Source organism: Struthio camelus, chromosome 7 (assembly GCF_040807025.1).
Source record: "Struthio camelus isolate bStrCam1 chromosome 7, bStrCam1.hap1, whole genome shotgun sequence".
Taxonomy (NCBI): Eukaryota; Metazoa; Chordata; class Aves; order Struthioniformes; family Struthionidae; genus Struthio; species Struthio camelus.
Window position 1 is genome coordinate 9917347 of NC_090948.1, and position 25323 is coordinate 9942669.

Consider the following 25323-nt stretch of genomic DNA (forward strand, 5'->3'; position numbering starts at 1 on the left):
TTTTCTGTAGGAACGTATGCCATTCGCCTGGTGGTGAACGCTTTCTCCTTCCACAGCCTCAGTTCTATGTTATGAGAGAGAAATAAACAGTATTTTTTCGGATCCCTCTGTTTGACCAAATATTCTGGCATGTATAGTCTCCCTTTTCCCTATTTTGCAAGCATTTAACGCTAACATGTTCTTTCATTCCTCTCAACAGTGCAACCTGGAAATCTCCAGCTGATTTGTCCTATTTTCCTGCCAGCATGTAATTTCAGTGGCAGTAAGGGAGCAGGTCCCTCTTTGCTTTGGGTAGGGAAACTCGAACTGCAAGGCACTTTCACAGTACTATGTTACGTAATACTGCGCAAACCAAAAAGTAATTACATGCGTAGGTGGAAAAGATACTCTTACTACTCAGTGTAAGGCTATTTTGCTTTTCTAACAAAGATAGTTACCTCCTACCTCTTCATTTCTATGAGACTCACTCTCAATATCTCAAAGAAAAGAGAAAATAATTGGAAAATTGTCTTTAGTCTTTAGCAGAATCTGGTAATACAAGCAAAAGATTGGGGCTACGTTATTCTACCATCTCAGCCACTTAGTTCGTTTATTTGATCACTGTTTCTAAATACAAAGACCCAATGCCCCCTCCTCAGAGCTGTGGAATACCACATTTCTTGTCAGACCAGCCAGATTATCATTTCATGACGCCCTGGTGAAAATCCAGACTAACCTAGTGAAACTAATGACTTTGCCGAGAATAGCTGAAATGACAGTGTATAAAACCTAGCAAAGCATCAGAATAGCTCCATTTACTATTGGGTTAGCTGTATTATTGCAGAGTACAAAGAGATGAAAATCTCCTGCGTATGTTCCCTGCCTGAGAAATGGTGAGACTACTGAGTTTTCCTGGCTCTTCAGAAAGACTTTGTTTTGCGACAGTCTCAAGTTACATGAAAATATGATAACAAGAACAGTGTGGCTAACCTCCTAACTGATGTTCATCTGACTTAGACAACGTATAGTCATAGATTTAAAATACCCTGAGCTTGGTTGCATCCTAAAAATACAATTCAAAGTTCTTTAGCCGCTGTTACTAGAAATAGTTTACTATTGGCTGGGAAGTGCAGGAAGCATAAAGACTAGCTTTTTTTCCCCTCTTTCTTTAATGTTCATCATGAATTAAATACTCTGTATTCAGATTAGTCTCTGAAGCACTTGCTCTTAGACTGTTTAAAGGACTGAGGGGGCAATTGAAAGGGATTAGAGAATGTGGCATATAGAAAATACTGTGCATTTATATTCATAAGTGATTAAACTTTTCCTGGAATATTTTGCAGTTCTGATTACTCCATCTCAAACTAAAGAGAGTTCAGAAAAGGGTGACTAACATGATGTATGCTGGAAATCCATATGATGAAAGACTAAAAAAACCTGCGATTATTCATCTTAGGCTCCCTTCTTCATCCCCTTTTTATGTCATATGAGTAGCTAACATTCTGAATGGTGTAGAGAAGTTAGATCAGGGACCATCAATTTTCTTTCCTCTTTAACAAAAATATCAGGGTGCTCAGTGAAATATAAATCATGGGAAATTCAAACTTCTAGGGGAGAAAAATGAGAGTATGTGTTAGACTTTGAAGATCACTGCAACAGACATTTTTTGAAATCAAGAAATTAGCAAAATGACAAAAGAATGAGGACCCAAGAAGTGCCTAGTTTTATCATAATTAGAAAACTTTACTTCTGAGGTCATGGGTATAAGATAGGTGGGTTGGGAAGTTGCCTACATACTGCATTACAACAGCATTGTGAGACTGAAGAAAGTAGGTGAAGGTGCTATAGCTGTATGTGGCAGTGCTTTTTTTTTTTTTTTTAAAACTTTTTTTTTCCCCCCTAACTTAAGAACGTGTGCTGGGAACCAGTTTTTAGATGCCTCTGCCATGACCAGCACTGGGCACGGCACTTGTACTTCTAGGACAAATCTAGGACTTCCAAGTCTGAGCTGCTTTTTTTTTGTCTAGGATAAATCCCCAGAGATGAGACTGTCCAGGCCAATACTTTTTCTGCAGATTTGCCAGATCATATTCTTCCCTTGAGCCATCTTCATATTCTCTTTCTTTTTGGGACCCTGAAAACTATACAACTCTCTGCATCGCATAAAGTGCACTCTTAGGAGTATGTTTATCTGCAGAAACACTTTGTGCCCTTTTAAATGTACAAAGAACTGTCTCTAGTGTATTAGTGTCTGCACAGTATTTTATTTTGTCTGAAAAATTCTGCAAATCTTTGCTTCTCCCTTGAAAGTAAGTCTTCGCTTTTCATTCCAAGAACTTTCTTTAAAATCCAACAAAGCTTTACGTTCTATGTGTACATATTATTACCTTTTTTTGAAGAGGTTTCTTTTTTTGTAATTGTCTCCCGAGACAGAATTACTGTATATATTTTGCAGACGTCACTGCGTACAGTTTTTGTCTCATGCTGTATACTCTTTGCACATACATGTGTGTTCTGAATGTGAATCTGGTATACTAGTAGACTTCCCATAGTCCTCTCACTTGTTGACCCTCTAAATATTCCAAAACAAATTGTATTTTGTGGAAGTCTTGGCAGAAAGTGCCTTTCATATACAGTAAAAGCAGATGGTGGCAAGCATGCTAATCACCGTAGAGAACATATTCCTCAGTCAGTGGTTTTGAGGTATTTTGAAGAACAAGCTTATAAGGAAAACCCCTTGATTTTGACACACTCTATATCATACTTCAAGAATGCAGTAGTCACGACAAGTGCCTTCAGTCCCTGAGTATATCTAACCTTGGAGCGTTACATAAAAAACAGTGCCAAAGCCAGACATGCAGATTCTAACGTATCAAGAAAAATAATTTGCCATTCTCTTGCTTTAGGTGATCATTTGATTCTGAATGTTATAACAGAAAAAAGAGCTATGGTTATCTGTATCTTTCTTCTTGTCAGGGCTCCTCACACTGTGCATGAGATCTGAATTTCCTAACCGGTTTCAGACGTCTCCTGTTAGGAATTATGAGTGCAGTGCGTGGCGTTTGGAGAATAAAAGATGTGTTAATTATTATAGTACTATTTCATTGTGCTTTTAATGTGCCGTTTTCAAATAATCTCATTGAAAGCAAACACCCTTCCCCTCCTCAAAGGCTCATGAAATACACACGAATCAGATGCTTGCTTATTTTCTCCTATTTGTCCTATTAGGCTGTATTTCACTTGAGATGTGAAATACTTCCTTTAGGATCATTACATTTCCTATTAGTCTTTTCTGAAGGAGTAGCAGCAATAATCTTGTTATCACCTTCAAATTACATTCGGACCTTTTACCTGTGGAGAAGACATTTCTGGTAACAGAACATAGATCATGATGTGAAGTATGCCACGTTCATGTCCATACCATGTCTAAGTGGTTGAATTATACTGCTGTGTGCCATTAAATGACTGTTGCACAACACTCTGCAGGCAGCTACATTTGTCCTATGTTTTCTGTTTGGACAGGAGCTGTAAGAATGATGGCGCTATGTGGAAGCAGGATGCATGGGAATTAGCGTTGATCAGCTGAAGGCATGTGAGCCTCCTGGCTCTTGCTGATAGTGTGGACTGTGTTTTGGCAGCTGTTGCATTCTTCAGTCCTCTCCTATGTCTCCTTTTTCTTTCTGTGCAGTGGGAAGGTATGCTCCAAGCTATGTGAAACCTTTAGTTTGTACCTCCTAGGATTAGGAAGCGTGGCAAGCCCACCTTAGGTAGTAACTTGTACTTTGAAACAGAGGTGTGGGAATGCTATAAGAATAGATATTTTTGTGGGTTTTCATCGCTTCCGATTCTGGACTAGTCTGAAAAGTATAGGAGACATGAACACTTTAAAAAAGGAAAAATTAACAGAGTTGTTCATAATCTCAATATATGCCTAACTGTGATTGAGTAGGTGGAAGAGGCCAATACCTTTTGTTGCTCAGACATAATTTCAGTGTGTTCTTCCAGGTGTAGACCCATTTCTCAGTTCTGTCTGTGATTTGTCATAACTGGGTTTACTGCTCTTTCAGTTTTACTTGCAGTCTTTCTCTTTCTCAGTTTTTTTTTTTTTTTAGTTCTTCCTTTAAAGCCCTCCTTAATCTTACAATTTTCTCTTTAAAATATTTTGTGAGTCTTTGTAGCATGCGTTACAGAAAATAAACTATATTGGATTTTGTGTTGTGTGCTGCCTGAGCAGTAGGCACTTCACTGAAAGTCAGTATCTCTCAATGCCTTCATGTGTTAGTGGCATTTGAGAGTTTTTCATGTAAGGATTCTAAACTTCCACATCCAGTCACATCAAAATCAGCTAACAGCTTAGAAAAAGAAAATACCAAGTCAATTTCAGTCAGTTATGCGCTCAATAAGTGGATGAATCTTGCTGGAATTATTATGTGAAACTTTTTTTTTTTTCCTTTTAGCTGCTGATCTGTCCCTATGATAATGTAGATTGCATCATATGTTAGATAATTCATGTTGCTAACAGTAGAGGTGAAATGAACGGGCTTGGAAATGTTGCTATACGTTTTGATTTTTGGAAAGATTTCTTTTGAATCCAAGGGATCTAGAATTACAGACATTTAATCAGCCATGTAAATTTTTAGTAATCTCTTATTGATTTCAGATTAGTAGAAGGCAGCAGAGAAGAATGCTATTTCTGATCCAGAATTGTAGAAGAATGCTATTTCTGATCCAGAACTGTTTCTGTATTCATTCCTCTTCCCTAAACCCAGTCTTGTGTTTTGGTTGAATTTTTTTTTTACTTCTACTTTAACGTGGCATATGTTAAGTTCTGTTATGTTGTCATACTGTACGCGTACCCCTTAGCCTGGAGGACGCCATTAGTGGCAGGTAGTTTTATGTTTTTATATCAAAGGATGACTTCACTGCTAGCAAAATACATTCAAGATTTGGGGCATTGTTCAAATAACTACTGACATTTGTAATGCTTTCTGGGATTCATTGAACTGAAAGAGTATAAGCATTGCATCCTGCATTTATATATATTCCTTATCATTGCAATTTATTTCTATCTTTAAAGCAGAGTAGAAGCTTCATGACAACTGGGACCATGGGAGACATAACTGGCTGTAAGCGCCTGCAATATCAAGCTGGATCTTTTGTCTAATTATTGTTATCTAAAGTGTATTAGATTAGTTAGTAGTATCTAATCTATTCTTACTTTTAACAGTGTTGAGATTGTGTTTTTAAACCATTGCGTTTTATTTTACATTCAAATGATAGTGAGAAGATTACTTTTTTTATTTTTGCAGCTGCATGCAAAATGAATAGTAATTCCTTTGCCATTTGTAAAAGGGATTTGGTGAAAGGCAGAGTGGGCAGCCGCCAAAGTCACCAGCAGCATGCTTAGAAGGCACATAGGACTGACATACTGAGAGATACTGTATTCAATGTCTTTTTGATATATATAACTTTGTTTCACTAGTATCCTACTACTTCATTCTAGCTTCTGAGTAATCATCGGATTTGTAAATGAAAGAGTTTTAACCTTGTCCAGTCTCTTTACAGCACAGACTCTATAGCTGTAGAAAACTTACAGCAAAAAATAGCTTCTCTTTTAAAAAGACAGTAACCTCCTGCCAATATGTTTTTCAAATAAAACTGCAGTAATCTGTTCCATTTTATAAGCTAAAGTTAAGCTGTGAAAACTGTATGTTTAGTAATTTCCTTTCTGTTTTGGAAGTTATACTGTGTTACTCCAGTGTAAAAAACAAACAGAAAGAGCAGACAACAACAGATGTTTTTATATGTAGTTAAGTTTTAAAGAGTCGCAAAAGAAGCCAAGTTAAAACCTTCTTACACTTCGTATAGGAAAAACAGTGCACTAAACAGGCAAATAGATGGGGTCAGCTGAGGAACTGAAAAACAGAAAGACTCAGAACTGTTCCTCTGACTCTTGGCTGTCTGGTTAAATTAGGCCAATATTGCTTATGTGGCTTTGTGCCTGCAGTGACTAATGTTATTTCATCTTGTCTGGATAATTCACCTGATGAGTGAAGACATACAGGTTTAATGCCTGGATTTGTAAGACTTTTCTTTCTGATGTTAGAATTCACCTCACTGCTGCCCCACAGAGTTCCCAGAATGCCTGTAGCAAGGAGGAGGATTGGGCAGTTTATTGTCAGCATCTCTTTACTTCCTCTCAGAATGACTGACGTGCCATTGTTGATGACTCTTGAGTTCTTGCTCTCATTTTAAAAATTTAAATAATAAGCAGCTTTTAATTAGAAGAACTTGCATTATTTTCTGTATCTTGTGAAGCATACAGCTTCTATCAAGTGTCTAACATTAATATGCGTGTGTGTATGTGTACATATATGAATAAGAATGGGATTTGCGGAATGTATATAAGCCTGTTTATATTTTCTCCAAAGATTCTAGGTTACTTTTCAGAACTTAGATTAATATTGAATGTTGCTTTGAACAAATTTGGGTACTATGGTAGCTGGATACTGCAGTGACAGTGCTATATGAAGCTGTAAGGGAGTAGAGAGGAAAGTGACATTTTATGAATGAAAAAACTGGAGTAATAAAGAATTTAAATGGAAAATGTATTTCTGTCAATTTGTGAGCTTTTTTGCCTTGAATTTTGATATCACTGAAATGCAAGGCAGGGAGAAAAGAAATCTTTTCCATCCCTTAAAAAGGCAAAAAAAAAAAAAAAAAAACCACACTTGAAGAACACTTCTGGCTAAATTTTTGAGGTGCCTACTAATTTTAGGTACCATAATTCTTGGGTGCTTATTTCTGTTATTTAGAACTTAATTTTTGAGAGATGATACACAGATCTTTAATCAGGCAAAGCAAGATACTCTGTGTGAAGGATTAGCCTGGAAATTCTGTTTTCTGGTTCTGTTGGCATCCCTGTCTTGTTTTTCTACCATATTGCACTGCCTGTTTTAAGCAGTACCAGGGACTACCCTAGAAGTATGAATATTGTGTTATATTTGGCATACTCTCCAGACAACCTTCTCATCCAGTCCTAGATAAATAGTAATTTACATAAAGAAAATGGTTTAAATCGAGTGTTTTAAAAAATATGGCCTGTGTATCTGGATCTGCCAAACTTTTTTCTAAATACATAATTCCTTTTCCACTGAAACTTTCTCTCAGAAACATCCTAAGATGAATGTGTACCGGTGAGCAGGTTTACTTGCCAGGTATGCCTGAGTACTTGCTGAGTACTTACAAGGGAGAAGGAAGAGCAACATCAGATCTATTTTCATTATGGAGGTAGACGTAGACCTGATGCAGTTTTCCTTTTTGCCTATGAAGGTGATAAGAACAGATGACTTTGAATTTGAAACTGATGATTTCAGCAATGCTTAAAAGAGCTTTTACTATCTGAGAGTCATTAGCAAATTACTAATGCAACAAGGCGGAGGAAAATAAAACTTACCTTCTTCTCTTGAGGCTGCATGACAAATAGCGTTTTAGTTTTCCCAGGCTTGCTTTCCTTCCTTAGTCTTTTCAGAAGGAGAAAGTTACCATAAAGTACTAGTGCACCAAAGCCAGTCAGCCTGGAAGCAATACTTTTAACAACTGTTTTGTCTGCCTGTTGACAAGACTAGAAATACAGCAGGATAATAAGCAGACATGTGATAGGGGACGGAAGATATACAATTCATTCTACTAAGCAGAGTATATTACCATGCTCTTTTTATTTTTAGCTCTCACCAAGAAACTGCTGTCAGTAAGAAGTATGATTGATGTTGGCCTATCAATGATATTAATGTTGTATATTTGTCAATTATACCCTTGAAATTTTTAAAGATGTTTGTCTTCTGTTCTGTGTAGATCTCCGCTATCATGACCCTTGTCAGCATACTGCTTCTTCTGCAATTTTTATAATGTAAAACAGTGCCAGGCTTGATTCACCATTGAGTGAGCTTGGGCAAAAGAGTAAGGATCTGGTTGCCTGCAGTTCTGTGGGAATGCGCTCGTATCCCATATCAGGGCTGAGATGACGTTGCAGCATGTCAGTATGTGAGCTCATCATGAAGGTGCTGTTTCATATCTTGTGAAATCAAGGTTTTGACCTCATTAAAGTTCCTGAAATCATTTCAACAAGAGAGAAAAATTAATCACAGATCAAATTTTAATTGGGTAATTTTTCTCTTGTGTCTTGCAGTCTATGTGTAACTACTTGGTTTATTTTTAGATGCAGAACTGAATAGTTCTATTTACAGATATGATAGCCTCTGGTTACTTCGTTATGGTACTTCCCACTTCTTGTGTCTCAGTGCTGCATGAAATTGTTGCATTCCATGTAAGAGCTTCTAGTCTTAAATGTTACAGTTTGCTTATATAATTGGTTCATGCTCCAGTTATTGTCTTATTATTTCGTTATCATTTTACCGTGAAAAATCATCCTACACAAGGCTGACTGTGTTGAATATGTCTTCGCTAAGCAATGTGTATTTGAATGTGTGCAGGTAGAACACTAAGCAAAGTAATGTCACCTTCATTCTTACTTCTTTTCATCTCTATTTCCCTCCCTGGCCTATCTTCAGGTATTTTTTGACTTGAAGGAGATTGAACTACCTGCATGCTTCTGAGAGTCAAGATTTCACCACGTTTCATTAAGTGGAAAAAATGTAGATCGATAGTGAAACAAAGACTGTTCAGCAGCAAAGGGAAAAACTTGCTCATGGTTAAAAGCAATTCTTTCAATCACACCATGAAGTTCTCAGGCTTCAGACAATCTGTTGTGCTTTCGGGGTTTAGATTTACCCTCAGCAGTATTTCCTTGCTACTGAGTTTGGCATCAGTTTGCAAATCCTATCCAGCAGGTTCTCTGAGTGTGAAACTCCCATTGCTCACTGCCATTGGAATTCTGCATATTAGGGCCTTGTATCAGCCCACCTCATATTCCAGTAAAGGTTGCAAAGTGCTCTGAATCTTCTGGGACAAATGGTGTTACCTGTGTAGATGTAGCATAGTGTAAATTTGAGCACACTGTGAATGGTTGGCATGCGTTCCTTAATACAGCTTTAGGTTTGGTCTGTTCCTCCTTCATATGCTGCACGGGTATTGCATAAGAACTTTCAGGAAACCTATGTTTAAAAAAGCCAAAGCACTCTTAAGGATTTATAGTTTTTGTCAGAGTCTCAGTGTTAGTTCTAAGTTAAGTAAAAACAACCTTTGTTTTCCAGTGAGCGTTCATTTAACATATGAGAGAGATTTGTCCGAAATTTCTCAGTAAGTCTGTGGCGGAGATGGGATTTAAGCTCAGATATCTTGGGTGCCATTGCAGTCTTTTAGTTACCACCTTCTTGCTCTTTCATGCTTCACTCATGCTATCTTTCTTTTCAGAGCTACATGCAGGTAATATTGACATTTCCATAGCAGTGCTCAATGAAGTAATGATAAAGACAGCAAGAGAGAAACACAATCATCCCCTCACTCTGAAATAGGCACTCAGCCATGCACACTGCTAATAACTTAAATAGGTGTTGACGAAAGGCTAAATTCTCCTGGGTTTATGCCATTTCAAGTTCTACTGACAGTGCAACTCAAGTCTCTGGAGTCAGAAAGGTTTATACTTCTTATAATTGCAAAGTATCTGGTAAAGCCTTAAGCTAACACACTGCAGTTTTTTTTTTTTTTTTTTTTTAGGCAGGTCAATGCGACACTAATTTGATCAGTGAAACACCGCTCAACTTTGTTATTATTTTACAGATATATAGGACATAAATGCAGATTAGCTCATACCGTTTGTAATCTTGGTGCTTATTTAAAAAAAAAAAAAAAGCTACCCTTCCAATTAGTGAAGGGCAAAAAGGTTGTCTGACTAATTCTGATCTTTCACTAATGATGTGTGAGAGTAGAAGGTGGTTTAAAAATCGTGATCCTAGGAAAGATGTGGTATTTTAGAAAGTAGGGAATACTGATTGTGGCTTGTTGTGGAAAATATTAGGAAGAGGCTTGGCAAGCAGAGAGAGTTTCTTCTCAGCTTGTTTTGCCTCCCATCTGTCTGCTTGACTTTGTTCTCCTCTGCCCATGTAACTTCCTTGCATTGTTGACTGGAGAAAGGGTGTTGTTTGAAGGAAATTGGTCATAAAAACTCGTTTAAGGTTCAAGGGGAAACAGCAAGAGGGCTTGAGTAGTAAATCTGTCAAAACAGGTTATTCCTGTCCCCAAATGAGGCAGCTGGCAACCGTGGTTATGAGGAAAAGTCTCAGTACTCAGTGACTGCTGCCTGATCCTTGTGCCTACTTCTAGCTCTGAAGACTTTAGTAAAAGGTAGGCAGTTTCGAGTCATTCGCTTCGAGATTCTTCTGTAGTCTTTCTGCCTAGTCTGCACTTGAGGAGAAGCTGAGGGCTGTCAAGTGCAGCTCAAATCATAGTTGGCATTATCCACAGCATTCAGTTAAAATAACCTTTGGAGCAAGGCCTGGCAGATGCTTAATTTGCTGTTACTGCTTGGTCTGATGTGATGGTGTGGGACCTGTTGCTTCTGACACCCTCTGTTGATTGTCCCTCACTGACCTCCAGCCATAACCTGCAATAATTGTTTCAGGGCTGTAGCAGTGAGAGAAAGGCTGCTTCTAGCTATTGCTGGGGTTGCTTTTCCAGAGTATGCGAGGCTTTTGTTGCCAGGTATTCATGTTGATGATTTAAAAAAAAAAAAAAAAACACCTGCTTTTCTGTGGTGCTGTAATCACAGATAGTGCCTAGATGGCAGTCCCACAAATGCATCAATATAGTAACCAACATAATAAACAGTTCTGGTAATGGGATTGAAAGTGTAGTGATATTGGATCATAGTAGGAGTTTAGATATAACAGCTTCCTCAGCTGTTTGCTGTAGTTGGCCTGAGACCTTCTTGAGGAGTTTATTAGGGTTCAAAAATTTGAATGGATGCCAGAGCATCCATTCTAGAAGAAATTATGATATGTGAATGGGACAATGAATGTATTGTGTCCAAGCAACCTAGTAAATGTTGAATCTAGAAAGCAGCAACTTGTCTGTTTCAGGTATCACTAGGAGATCTTCCCTTTTTCCAAACAATGAGTTTCACAGTTACGATTACTTTGGTATTAGAAACAAGAATATAATAGCCTTGTGCAATAGGATGTCATGTTACAAGGGGCTCACAGTACGATGACCAGGAAGAAAATACAGGAGTATTTATTTCTTTCCATTTGCTCTCCAGTCTCATAGTTTGACACAGTCTGATGGAAAGCCGTAGAAACAGTTAATCCAGATGAAGTAAAGATGTGAATTCAGAGTTGAAGAGGCAATGATTTATCATAACTTGTTCCTGTAACAAACTAGCTGAAATTGATTAAGGTCACTCTTATTTATGAACAAGTGTGTCCTCAAAAGGCTTTAAAGTTGTGTACGTAATCCATTTCAGAAGTTAATTTGAATGAGTTTTCTGAAATGTCTGCAGGCAGAAAACCCATTAGAGTCTGTGCTTTTGAAGACTGCAAGCACTCGAAAATAAATCTTCCTGGCTACATGTCTTCACTGCTGTAACAGGTAATTATTAGAGTGATGCTGTAGTGTTCCAGTGGGTTGCAGGTGGCATGGTGTTACACCACAGTGCCTCCAGTGCTCAAGTCTCTCTCCTGTGGGAAAACCATTGCCTCCAGCCTGCATCAGGGGCTAAAGACTCTTACTAAGTCTGATACATTTTTATCTACCTCCAGTAATTTACATTTCTTTACCCTGGATCTGATGTATGTTGTCTTCACCGACAGCTGGGAGAGCAAGTCTTTAAACACTTTCTCCAGTGCTTAAGCCAGAATTATTTTGCGGTCAGCTCTTGGGTGAGACAAGTGCCAGGTCCCCAAAGAATAAAAGTACCACCTGTCCAATGAGTTCCAGTTTTCTGGCTGTGTGCCTTGAAAGCTTCCTGTACTGCCAGATCCTGCCAGTTGGTCCCAGCATGTAGTTTTTTTGTTGTTGATGCTGTTCTTAGTAGTGACTCAGATGGGATTGTTTTTAAAAAACAATATCTCCCTTTTAAATTCAGGAAGGTTATGAAAAAGAAGGAAAGGATGGGCACATGGGAACTGCTCTGAGCTGTTTGTAATGTTCCTCCTCTAAATTGCAGCTGGAATATCACTTTTACACTGTGCCTGTGCTACTCAGCCACATCGAAACCTTGTTCGAGACTATTCTGACAGACTCTCTGCTGCTAAGAACAGTGTGTTTGTTGGAACTTCTCTTCAAATTCAGGGCTCTGTCACATGCTGCTATTATTAATGGATTGTACTGTTCACAGGCACTAAATCAGCAGCCCAGGAGATCCCTTTTATACTCAGAACTGCCTGGAAAAGGCCTCTGCTCTTATGGGGTAATTCTAAGGGATATGCAGAGTAGAGTTTTTGTTGTGTGTCCTTTTCTGTTGTTTTTAGTGTTTTTCTTTTAATCATCTGTCTCCTCAGATGGTAAGTAAATTGCTTCCTCAAGAGTAGCAGTCCCTTGCCATTGAATTAGTTGTTTGCACAATAATATCGCCATGGAATATGAAAGTAGTGAAACGTTGTAATAAGGTAGCGCATTAGGATCACCATTGAATAGCAGGTCTCCATTGTGGGAGGTACTGACAAGTCTTATAATACTTTGATACCTTAAAGCCTTGCTTGTGAAGCAGTAGCTACACTGGACTAAAACTGAGCCCGTGCGTAGCGTACGGTTATATGTGGAAATCATCCAGGAGCTGAAGTCAGTGTAGACTGTGGCTGCCCACTAATTAAGCTGTTTTTGTTACTGCAGGGTGGGTGCTGGCTGGCTGTCAGCAGCTGCTGTGTGCCAGTAGTGGTCCAGGCTGGTGAATGCCTCTCTGCCTCCTAGCATTCTCCCAGAGTTTGTCAGTGCTTGCGTAGGTGATTCTCATGCCATTCTGAGGCCTGCCAAATCTTATCTCGCATGTTTCAAAGGTGGAGGCATTGATCCTTGTTTCTGGAGTAGGTACTGTCATCTCTGAACACAATGCTATCTTCCTAGTTCCTTTGGTGGGACATAACCTGGAGGTCAGTTGCTTTGGCAGTAATGGAAGTTTGCTTGTCCGGCCCTAGTTCTTGCGTCTGTGAGTATTTGTTTGCAGAGATATTACTGCTCCAATGTGTGGTGGGGCTTGCACAGGGAAAAAGCTCTTTAGGTGAGAATTCATTTAAGGAATGATTTGGAGCCAAGAGTAGTTTTTTCTTAAATTGAAATTCATTTCACCTGAGCTGCAAATGAGTTATCACTACAGGCAGGTCTGAAACATGCATTCCAATAGCTTTTAAACAAGCACCTTTATTTTGGTGCTGGCACAGGACAATTTATCACCTCTCCAAACCACTGCAGCCATATAAGATATTTCCAATTCTTATTTCACTTTAGATTGACTTATGATAGCTTTACTCACAGCATGTGAGTAAAATCTTTTAAATTTATGAGAGGATATCTTAATATCTTACATGAGTTTGTGTTGGGAAGGAGCGTGTATTGTTGTATGGCAGACTTGAGTAGGAAGTAGTGCCTTCTAGAGGTGCCATAATTTTTCCCCTACTTCAACTGCACAATGTGCTAGCAGTTTTTTATTTCTAAACAGCTTCCACAAGACAGAAAACCTTTTAGACTTTTTTCTGTTTTTAATGTGATTTTACCCTGAGGCAGCATCATTGATAGGGAGGAGCAGTGTTTTTAATTTCTGGCAGAGTGATTAAAATGCATATCACAACATAGATACCATTAATTATTCCCAGGATTAAATGTATTTCTTTTTCTGCATGTGGCTATAATTAGAGAACAGTGAGAGCGTTTTTATGTGGTGGTAGCACAGCTCATTCATTTAGTTTAGAAGCTGCCTTGCACTCTTAGATTTGCAAAAAGCTGACTTGGAAGAAGACTGGAACTCTCATTCTGGAGCTTCTGGAATGATTGCTCTGCAAATTACTTAACAATAATAATGAAGCATAGGTTTAAGTTTGCTGAGACAGATAACTAGGAAGAAACAGGGTGGGGAGTGGAAGAGGGGAATTGGTACGATCAGATCTGTTGGAGATTAAATGACAATTGTAGAATGTATTCTGGTGCCTCTCTGACTAGGGGATGGATGGCCTAGAGATGAGGAAAATCAAGTCCAATATTTTTGATACAAAAGTATCTTTTGAATTTAGAGTCTAAGACTCAATGCAGGCATTAAGGTTTTTCTAGAATTGATAGGTAACACCATGGCTGAAGAGTGTTTTAGATTGACGAGAAAAGAACAGTCACTGTAAATTTAGTTCAAGGGTCACCAGAATTTTCCTGGCTCTGCCAAAGTCTGAGAACAATCTAAAATGAAGTACACAGTGAATTTAAGCCTAGCAATGAGCCAGAGCATAAGATGAAAATAGCGTTAGGTCTGAAGCTGAAAATAGTTCTGAGCTGGAAAAATCAGTGACACTATAATAGAGCTATCTGGAAACTCAGCTTCCGAGAATATGTGATCCATGTAAAGGTGTCTGCATGAAATGGACAAATGTTCTAAGAGAATGGAACGAAGGATTTGTATTTCCAGTGTAGGTGTCTGTAAGGTATGTGTTATCCAGCCTTTCAAATCTCTGATCAGAGACACATACTGTAGGTGGAATTTGTTTTGAACTGTCGTCTTTGGCAACAGAGTTGACCTTGAGTTAGGCTTCTGATCCCTTTAGCGTACATAAACAACCTGCTAAAAGGCCAAACGGTTTGTTGGGGATTTTTTAACCATTAATTTATCATGGAACAAATGTGAAACTCAGGACAGAAATTGGTGGAATTAGTGTGTGGGTGTCATCAGTGTGTATAAATTGCTGACTAAGTGTTCAGGCAAATGCCAGCTAAATCTCATTGGCCTGTATTAATTTCTCTTCATAAAATTGTTCCATGAGTTCCCCATGGATGCCAAAGGGTGGAATTGTTTTCTGATTCATCTGGAATGGATGGGTATCTGTAACAGCTCATTCTCTAAATAGAGAAAAAACAGACTGCATCTTAGCTGCTTTCTGTCCTTTGCAGGAGATCAGATGAATTAATAGCGAGAGAATGATGTGTTGAAGAGCATGCTAGTATCCCTTTAGTGAGTTTAGGAGGAAAAAATGAACCAAAGAGAAAGTCGTTCCTAGGAATATAGGGGGAAGGGAGAAAATAGCAAGTGGTAAGCCAAACTTTGATCGTTTCGACACATGCACACAAACATCTTGGACTTCTGAAATGATGCAATAGCTTTTCTTAGAGCTGAGTTTCACTCAGTGGTGAGCACCCTTAAAACTATTCTGTCCAGGCATGGGTGTGTAATAGGGTTGCAGCTTTGAACTTGAGCATACTTGCTATTCTCCAAGCCCGTACACAATGACGTTAATCTTCCATAGCATTTTTGTAGTCAAAGTGGGAGGATATGGACTGAATGGTTGAATACAAGATGTGTGATAAAACTGGCTATACGATCAGGCTCAAAGGGTCAGTGTCTGGCTAGCAGCCTGTGACAAGTGGTGTACCTCACGGTTTGATACTGGAGCTCAACATCTTCATCAGTGACCTGGGTGGTGCCTCCTTAGCAAGTTCACAGATTACATAAAACTGGGGAGACTGATCTGGAGGGCACTGGAGGGCAGGGCCGCCATTCAGAGAGACTTAAGCAATCTAGAAGAATGGACAAACAGGAACATTTATAATGTTTAGCAAAGACGAATGTGAAGTCTTGCATGTTGGATGGAATAACCAAGCAGACTTGGAGTGACTGGCTAGTTAGCAGTTTTGCAGAAAAAGGCTAGTGGGTCCTCGTGGACAAGTTGAATGTGTCTCAGTAGTATGCACTTGTGACACTGAAGGCTTAGAGCACACTGGGATTTGTTTGCAAGAGTGTGACCAGCAGATAAAGGGAAGTGATTACTCCCCTCTATTCGGCTCTGGGGTCTTCCTCTGGAATACTATTTCCAGTTTTGCCCTTCCACCTTGCCACTCCCTGCCCTGTGCAAGAAAGATACTGAAAAATGAGCAAAGCTAGCGGAGTGCTACTAAGATGATTAGCTGGAGTACGTGACCTACATGGAAAAGCTGAAGGAGTTTGTTTAGGTTTTTGTTTAGCTTTCTCTTTAGGAAAAGAGAAGACTCAGGGTGAATGTAATTGCTGGCTTCAGCTACCTGAATTGGTCCATTTTCTCTGCAGAACCCTCCTCCTCTGACTCACCTTGGAGGTGCACAGTGGAAGGGCAAAAGGCAACAATCACAAATTGCAGCAGGAGAAATTCCAACTAAATACAAGGATTTTTTTTTTTCTTTTCAAAATGAGTGTGCTTAAACCCTAGATCACGTTGTCCAGAAGCGTTGTGGAATCTCCATCCTTCTAGATTTTCAAAAGTTGTCTAAACAAGGCCCTGAACAACCTGATCAGATTTTGAAGGTAGCCATGCTTTGAGCAGAAGATTGGACCTGCATCTGCAGAGGTCCCTTCCAGCCTGAATTATCCTATGATTCTCTTTATGAATCAGTGACTCTAATCATGGTGGACTGTGAAACGTAGGGGCTCCTGCCCTTCAGTCGCTCAGTCCACGTACTGAGGTCTGGAGTAGGTGGAGAGAGACCATTCTTTTTTTTTTTTTTGTGCTCAAATCTTTTCATCCTTATTCCTATCTTAATGTACAGTAAGGATATTAGTGGGCTGCTTGTAAGATAAAGCCCTGGAAGAGTTTCAGAATTCATATAACCGATTATCTCCTCCATCCCCCAAGCATTCATTGCTCTTGCTTGTCAGAGTGCTTCCCTTTAAACTCTGTCCTTCTCTTCTGATGGTGAATGACTTGACAAATGAATGCAGCACAATGTGAATTACCATATCTGGAGTCTTTTGACCCGCACGTAAGTCCTGGCTAGCATTCTGCTTACTCTAGCAGAAAATTTTGGCAGAAAGGGGAAAATAATTGTACTCAGGTGAGCTCTCTGTGCTCCCAGCATGTGGCGTATGATGTATGGGGCGCTGAGTAGTAGGAATAGCAGTGTTGACTTGCTCATTCTGCAAGGAATTCCCTTATGCATTTTAAGTAACTAGATATAAATGTCATTGCGCCACTTCTAAATAAAACTTGCAGATACAAAAGCATGTGAACATGGGTTAAGAGAAGAATAAATCTCCTTCCCTTTCGACCCGACAACCTCTGCTGATTTTAATCCCATATGTTTCTGACTGTTTAACTTTCTTCACCGTTTATTTGTTAGATAACCTATGTGAAGACACACCTGAGGCCTATAATACTAGCACTTTCTTTTTCTCTACTTACTATAACAAAATGTTTTATTTTCTCAGATTCACTAGTGATTGGCATCATAGTATTTTTATAGAGTCTGTTGCTTAGACAGCTGTTGAAGTTAAGGTTGTACTTAAATTTCACTCCTTTGCTTTAATCACTGCAATAAGAAAGAAATTTTCTTGGTCTACATTCACATCTCACACATAGTATTTTCAGTGGTAATAAAACTTTAATGAAAGAACTTTTAATACAGTCCAATAGGCTATGATAAAGATTGCCTTGCAGCAAAAAAATAGTTGTAAGGCATCATTTGATTTTTTTTTTTTCATTCATTTTTTTCCCTGTCAATTGTGCTGTATATTTAAAGCATATGGACTACTGTAAAGGCCTTTTAACTGTTTTAGATTTGCACCTTTAGCGCATTTTTGAGTTTTGGTTCTTCAGATACACTTGCAACTTGTCTGAGCAACACTTATCATAAAGAGAGACATAGAATTATTTTTTCATTGCCCTATGTTGTTCATTTGTTGTCATTTTTAGTAGTCTAATCAGATGCATCTGTACGCCAAAAAAAAAAAAATCTTAAGGTCTTAAGGGTTCTCGCCTGGAGTGTTCTAATATCTAGGTTCTCCTTCTGTTCTCTTTCTGGCTTTGCCACTAGTCTGTGGTATGCAAATTTAGCCAAATTAATTCCTCTCTCCCTCTGTCTTGATTTCCCCTCCTAGTCAGTGGTTATCTCACCTGTTCAGATTATAAGTTGATACTGGGATGTTACTGGGTTACTGACCTTAGTCCAAAGGTGTCTTAACTTCAGTAGGCGCCTGTAGGCATTATAGAAATGAAGATGAAAATGGCTATACTTCTTGTTTTCTCATGAAACAATGCTTTGGTTATGCTGGAAGTGTAGAGGATGTCAACTGAGTTCAATGCTCAGTTGAACAAATTCTTAATGACAAAACTTAAACCATTGGTTTTTTTTACTGTGGATACAAAATGCTTTTGACCTCTCTTGAACCAACAGAGCAGCTTAGTGCAAGAGTGTCTGATGAGGGGTCTCTTTTGACATGCTAGTATAAGACAGGGCAGGTGGAATACAGACAAAAATCCCTAACCTTGAATATTCATTCTTGAGAAGTTACTAGTTAAGGTGGAAGAGACTGACGTTCATACCTGAGTTGTGAGGTGGGCAAGAAAAAGAATAGGTGTCCGCTAATGAAGCGTACAGTGACACAAAGTTAGGAGATGTATTCAGTATAAGTGGGGATTAGTGTATTGTACAGAGGAGTTCAGAGCAAGTCATAGAAATGGGATGAAATTCAGTTGTACTAAGAGATTTTTATATGCCTGGGGACGAAGAAGAACGATTTTGCTGCAGCGTAGGAGTTTACCAGTGCGGAAGTTGCTGAGGGGAATGGTGGTGGCCTTGTTGGATGATAGGATGGTGGTGGGTGCATACATCTCTAGGTTTATAAACAAGGATGTGTTGGTTCAGGCTAACAAAAGATGCTGAGAGAAAATATGGTACCTGTCAGTACATATATCCAAAACTATAAGCACTAGTGAGGGGAGAAGAGCTATTTTAACTAGTGGATGGCGTTGCACAAGGAAAAATCCTCAGAAACAATCCATTAATAATTTAGTATGGGAGCTAGAAGAAAGTGAATCCCTAGAAGAAAGTGAATTCTTCTGTGTCTCTTTGGAGCGTATTAACATAATCCTGCCTCATTCTGAACAATACTCAGAACAAAAGAAATTGATTTTTTCCCTCACATAAAAGAAAAAAAAAAAAAGGACATGGAAAATGGAGGCACTCTCTAAATTCTCGTTCTTTTAAAAAATGCTCTTATGTCTGCAGTGATGTACATCAAAAGTTATTCTGTTGCATTACTGGCCTGTTTTAGCTACTCTAGCAAGCATACACAGGTGCAAAATTCATGCATGAGTGTCAGTGAGTTTCCTTTCATGTGCAGTGCTTACAGGCCTAGGCATTATTTTAAAAATGTGTAACTGAGACCAGTTTTTTGCCTTCTGTCAATCTGATTTCATATCTTTATAGCTATTCTTCATTGTGAATTAAACCTTCAGCAGCTCTTTCACTTAGGTGTCAGCTGACTTCTGTGAGGGATAAATAAGAGTCATCCTTGGAAAAAATCAAAAATCTAAATATTCTTCTATCACTGACAGAGGATCTTCCTTGATAATTGTTTGGAAGGTGGATCAAAATTGCAACTAGGTGTCAAAGTCAGGACCGTTCAAGATGATCTTGAAATGTTTGAAAGACAAAGACTGAAACAACAGGCTAGGATTTCAGTGCTATACTGCAGCATTTAGTAAGTCCCCAGAGTGAGTAAGTTGAAAGAAAGACCGGCAAAAAATTAGGACTCAGATTCTCAGGTAGTGTAAACAGATGCGCTGACATCATATTTCTCAAAGAAAAAGGTTATTTGTTAGTATCAAGGAGCAAAATCAACCATCACTAGCTGAGGATCTGGCCTCAGATTATATATTGTAGAGATCTGTTAAATACCAGCTGCTGATGGTAGTAAGTGTCATTCCTTAAACTAATACACTTTTCTTCTGAAAGAAAAAGCATTTACGTAACCAACACAATGCCAATAAAAAATAGAGTTATAGAAAATTTAATTGATGAGATGATTTTAATAGGTCCTGTTTTGTTTCTTGGCGACAGAAGGCATATGACAGTCAAGTGGCTGCCAAGTGTTTTATCTGCATGTTATCCATTTGTAATCCATTGCTTGGCGCCTGAGTTCAGAGCCAAGTCAGGGGAAAGCAATCAGTATCAGTAAGTTCCCAGGCTACATTTGAATGTGGAAAAGCACAGAGGGAGGTTGCACGTTATTCTAGCTTTGCAAACACTTAGCTTAGCTTAAGAAAAGACAAAATTGTTAGGTAAATCTTTAAATGAGGCGTAATGAGAGACTGACATTTTAGTCTTAGGAACTATTTGAAGTTCAGCATATCACAGCTGAAATATTTGCATTTCTTGGAAGTGTAAATTGAAATCCCAGTGGAATTGACTTGGCCTCCACCACATTACATTGCATTGATATGCTGGGGAACATGCAGTTTTCTCCCTCTCTTTGCCTTCTGAGAATGATTGTAAAGTCCAGGATGCCTGGGCTCTTTCATCAGGCCTGTCACTAGCTCAGGGTGTGACCTCAGAAAGTGACTTCGCTTCTCTGGGTGGAATTTTCAAAACTAGGTGCCTAAGATTAGGCATCTAAATATAAACAGCTTGTATTCTTGCAGAGGACCCAAATGGCTGCAACTCCTGTTCACTTGTCTTTACCTTTCGCTTCCAAAAAAACCAAAAACAAACAAAAAAAACCCACCCTCAAAACCTTAAAAATGGATGTAAAGGTCTTGTTTGAGATTATTTTGTTGGAAAAAATTGGCTTCCATGTTTGTTTACCTCTAACAATTGCCTAATGTTGAGAAATATGATAAAATATGATAAAATTTTCTAAAATCTCAGTTCAGGGAAAGCATCTAGAGAATAAAATCCTGGTAAAATCCACAGGTAGCAGGCTTAAAAATAAACAAAGCTATTTTGGATGTGTTTCTTTGTGTAGCACTAGACTACAGGATGGGGCTCACTACTGCAGAGTGTAGGGCAATGAGGAGGAGGGAGATGTTCCAACAGGAATTGGAAAAAATTCAGGTAGGTATAGCTGAGTAGGTGAGAGAGGTGCACCAGTAGTTGTTTGTTAAACACTGATTTGGAGACAGTCTCCAGCTAAACCACCATTTTGCTGCAATGTGGGAAAGAATCTAGAAGGATCACTTAGTATTTGTCCCGATTCATGTTCCTTTTCCCCTGAGCACTGAATCTTGACTACCAGCAGAGGCATTGCAGGTTTTATGCCTTTATTTATGCCTTAGCTAATTAGAATACTATACAAGTTAATTGATGTTTTTAAAACATTGAGATCATCAAATGAAATGGATATGCAAGGATTTCAAATGATGTCTGAAGTGGGAGGGAAGGTCTTTTTCTAACTACAGAGATTTGCCGTTCTGCCGTTGGCCCAAATAGTTCTCATAATGTGTTTATCTACAGGGTGCTGCACTGGATTCTAGAGATGTCTGGATATTAGTAGTTCTGTATTAATATAGGCCTCCTTTTAAATCCCTGTGACAGTTTACAAAGTGCTCTGGGATACGTTAGGATGAAAGGTGCATACATGCATGTAAAATGCTATAATTAGGATACAATTAGCAATGCACAAGAAAGGAGTGTTTTCCTGGCTGCACTTTATATGTCTATAAAGTTTCATTATTCTGAAGCATAAAGTACATGGCATAACACTTGTTCTAAGGAGTTACACTGGAAAATAATTGCTATGCACAAGCTCTAAGGAAGCTATTGTAAATTAGTGTTTTGCTGTGAGACGGAGGCACTGACAGTGATGCAATAATTTCACAGGATGGGGAGAAAATTCTAGAAGGATCATCACTGGAAGCAGTAAATGAAAAGGAGAATTACTAGCAATTAAGAGTCTCAGCCCAGACTGGGAGGTGAGGGTCATGGTTTGCTGAAGTACCAAGGAAGACTCTGCTTGTAATTTTCATCCTGTGACCTGTTGATTCTGCTGCTGTCACTTGCGAACCAGCCCTAGTAAAAAGACTATGTCATTCACAAGGACTGTGTAGGTGCAGTTTTTATTATGTGGAACTTGGAGTGAGACAAAATAAGGAAGAAAGCTATGAAAGAACAGGGTAAGTTAATTTCCTTATGATGGGAGCTTATGATGAGAGCTTTTGTATTCTTCTTTAAACAGAAGGTTGAATGGTTGGGCCGCTGGATCTGGACTCAAGAAACCTACGCTCAGTTTCTAAGTTGGATACAGATTTTATGTGATCATGGACAAATCCCTTTGCCCAGTGTTTTGGTTCCTCATCTGTAATATGGAAATAATATCTCAAGAAAGAGAAAATCTCCCAGGGAACACGCTGAGCTAATATGGTCAGTGCTGTTTGGTAAGAACTGCTTTGGAAACTCAAAGAAACAACAGAGTGATTCCTTGTGTGTCTCCCCCTGGACACAACAGGAATTTGCTGCCTCGCGAAGCTGTGGCTCTCTGAAGAGCTGCTGGTAACGCTCTTGATCTGTATGTTTTCTGACAGCAGGTAGTTTGTGATTGTGGGTGCTTCTCTTTGGATTACATGAAGTCTGGAAAAAAAATAGCATTAAAAGAAAATGAATATCCCACAAACAAGCTCTTAAATTTAAGGAATGTCAGATAGTTTGCCTGTGTACTGTAGTCATCAAGAGCACTGTTGCCTTTCTTCTGGCACCAGTGTAGGTCTGCATAGCCCTTGCAGTGCTGGGACTGGTTATGCTCAGGCGCTTTGTAGGAACTATGGTAGTCATGAGAACTGTGTAGGATGGAGCGAGCTAGGTCCAGATGAAATTGCTGGAGAGCTAATAGCCAGCACGTCTCTGCTGAGCTTTAATAGCCAACAAAAACATCTCTCTTCTGAGCATAATAGAGTGTAGTCCTTCGAAGTCTTGTTACTTGGAGACGTTTGCATATTTTTCATGGGAACAACTTACAATGTGTTTATGACAGCGTGCTGGTAGATTTCACGTTCTTTCTCCAAAGTTTCTAGAGGCTAGACCTTCAACATGAGGAAAGCGTACAGAAATTACTGAGATGAAACTTGGAACTGGTGCTACATGCAAGAACTGATCACTTCTTACCTGCTATACTAAATTACTAGGTAGGGTCAGTTAATTTAGCATAGATGAAAATCAGCATATAGTCAGATTACAAAGGGGTATGTATGTCCATACATAGCCATATAGAACACTTATGTTAAAACGTGGCTCAAATATAGCCTCTAATACTGTGGCAACTAATAATGTAGCTAGTGTGAGCGTGCTGACTCGTACAATATGTAGATGCATATTGAATCATTGTCATCTTCTCTCTCATCTCTTCCCCTAAGCAAAAAAGATATAAATGTGGTTAACTGCATACATCACAGTGGCATACTACAGAAATGTTTCTTAATGATGATAGAAGAACTTATTTCTGGGCCCACAAAGCTCCTCTTTACAGTTGTATCTGAGACTGTGCCTTGGAGCAGAGTGGCCATAAATAAATGCTAGTGGTCAACACCTCCGGGGAATGTGGTGCTTTAATCTTTTTTGTCTGTAGAAGAGTGGTAATAATATTAATTAATATGTGGGATGCTTTGATTATTAAAAGAATAAAGTGGGGGTGGAGAGAAAGCATTATTTCTGATGAGCTAATCATTTTCAATCAGGCACGTTAGAAGTCCAAAGTGAAGTGAACGCCCTGTCCTGCACTATACTTAACTTGGCAGCAAATAAAGTGTACAGAGCCAGAGGAAGAGAATGCCAGACTGAGAATAAAGGCACAGAGACCAAATTCTGTGCCTGTCTGTGTGTGTGAGTGACTGTGTATTTTTTAACAGGCTGACTGAGAAGGTGACAGTTCAGTGTAGAGAAAATGAAGTCAAGAGTTCAGGAAATTAAATGTCTGATCTAGTGCTTGAAGCAGGGAATTAAGAGTCATTGGGCGAATTTGGATCTAGCTGTTCCTACGCGGGAACCCAGCATGTCATGCATGTTTCCCACATCTTTTCATGCATGTTTAGAAGAGAAGTAGGTTTTTTTTTTTTTTTTTTTTTTTTTACTTAAAGTAATATCTTAGGGAGAAAAGGAGATTCTCGATACAGCAGCATCTCTCAGTCCACGGAGCGTACCGACTACACTAACTGTAGTCTGTAGAGGTCTTCAGGTGGCGAATTGTCAGCTTCTGTCCCTTGTGCTTGGCTGTTTTTCAGTCTCATTTCCTAGGAGGTGAGGCTTATACAATTGCTCTGTCATTCTTCCTTCTCTCCCTCTTTCATGCAAAAAACCTGTGGGTCACTTTCAGCCGCGGATCTGGCAGAGGGGAAGAGAAATGAAAGATACTAACTGGAAGCTGGGGTGCAGGGGAAAGCAAAGAGAGTAGCATGCAATTTAGGAGGCATGGTAAGTACTGAAGCAGTTAAGAGAGACAGCTAAGCATACTGTGGAAGGATTTAAAGGGCACGGAGAGGATCTGGGAAAGCAGATGAAAGGAAAGGAACTGAAAGTGTTTCTGGGAATGGTATTGCCTAGTGGATGTTACGTGAAGGTAGGGCAAACCTCATGGGTGTTGAGGATGTTGGACGCAAATCTGTCAGAAACAAAGATTCGTTAATTCAACTGCTTATGAAACAGTTCGTCTCTTCATACGTACAATTGTGCAGAAGGAAATGCCTGGAAGTCTATACTTACGGTCCACCTAATTGTCTCTGTCAGGGTGGGGTGTTGTGGGAGCCTAGGGAAGATGTATGGGGCTTTGGCTTCCCTGCCATGAGGAAGAGGGAATTGGGAAAGTGAGGACGGTGTTTCTTTGATCCCCGTCTTACACAGGGCCTTACTCCTTTGCTTAGGCACAACATGTGCATAAAAGAAAGCAATGGAATGGAGATGAGACAGAGTAAAATAGAAGTAAAACAGTCACAGGGCGCAAGTTTGTTGTTTGCAGTCAGCTTTGGAGGCAGGTTAGGATCTTTTTGTCTGAGAAGAAAGTTATGATAGCAGCTGCTTTAGATGATCAACATATTGGAAAATTTCGCTGTTTGAGAGGCAACGTGCCACGGTCCCAGATGACTAATGGGATATCTAGAGAAAAGTATTCACTCTTCCTTTAAACTATTTGGGAACACCGACACACCCCGTTTGCCAGGGCCACTCCCTTTAGTACTGCTTAGCCCAGGAAGTGCTAGGAGTAAAGCCATAAAGTGAGCCATCACTGAAGGCTCTCTGTTGTTCCTCCAGCTTGTCATCTCCTTGCTCTGAAAGGCTGTGGCTTTTGAAGTCCACTTGAATTTTACAGCTTGAGAGCATAAATGGAACTACAAATACATCAGAGCTCTACAAACAGCAAAGGTTTGTCCTGGGCTAGCTCTGCTATATACATCTCTGTCAATAAATTATATAGGTTAAGCCATCCACAGGACATTAGTTCTAGGATTTACAGAAGGAAAACAGGCT

The 25323-nt window shown here is 39.2% G+C and overlaps 1 protein-coding gene across 9 annotated transcripts in view; it reads left to right on the plus strand.

The window, feature by feature from the left end:
- Positions 1-25323, plus strand: part of ABLIM1 (actin binding LIM protein 1) — a 234607-nt gene that overhangs the window by 39021 nt on the left and 170263 nt on the right. For 6 of the 9 annotated variants that reach the window (XM_068951650.1, XM_068951640.1, XM_068951641.1 and 3 more), the window contains exon 1: positions 25044-25218. The exons of the other annotated variants lie outside the window; for them this stretch is intronic. In XM_068951650.1, the coding sequence (XP_068807751.1) occupies positions 25179-25218 (40 nt within the window). In that variant the 5' untranslated portion in view covers positions 25044-25178. Of the gene's footprint in view, positions 1-25043; positions 25219-25323 lie in introns of those variants that run through there. 9 annotated transcript variants of the gene reach the window in all.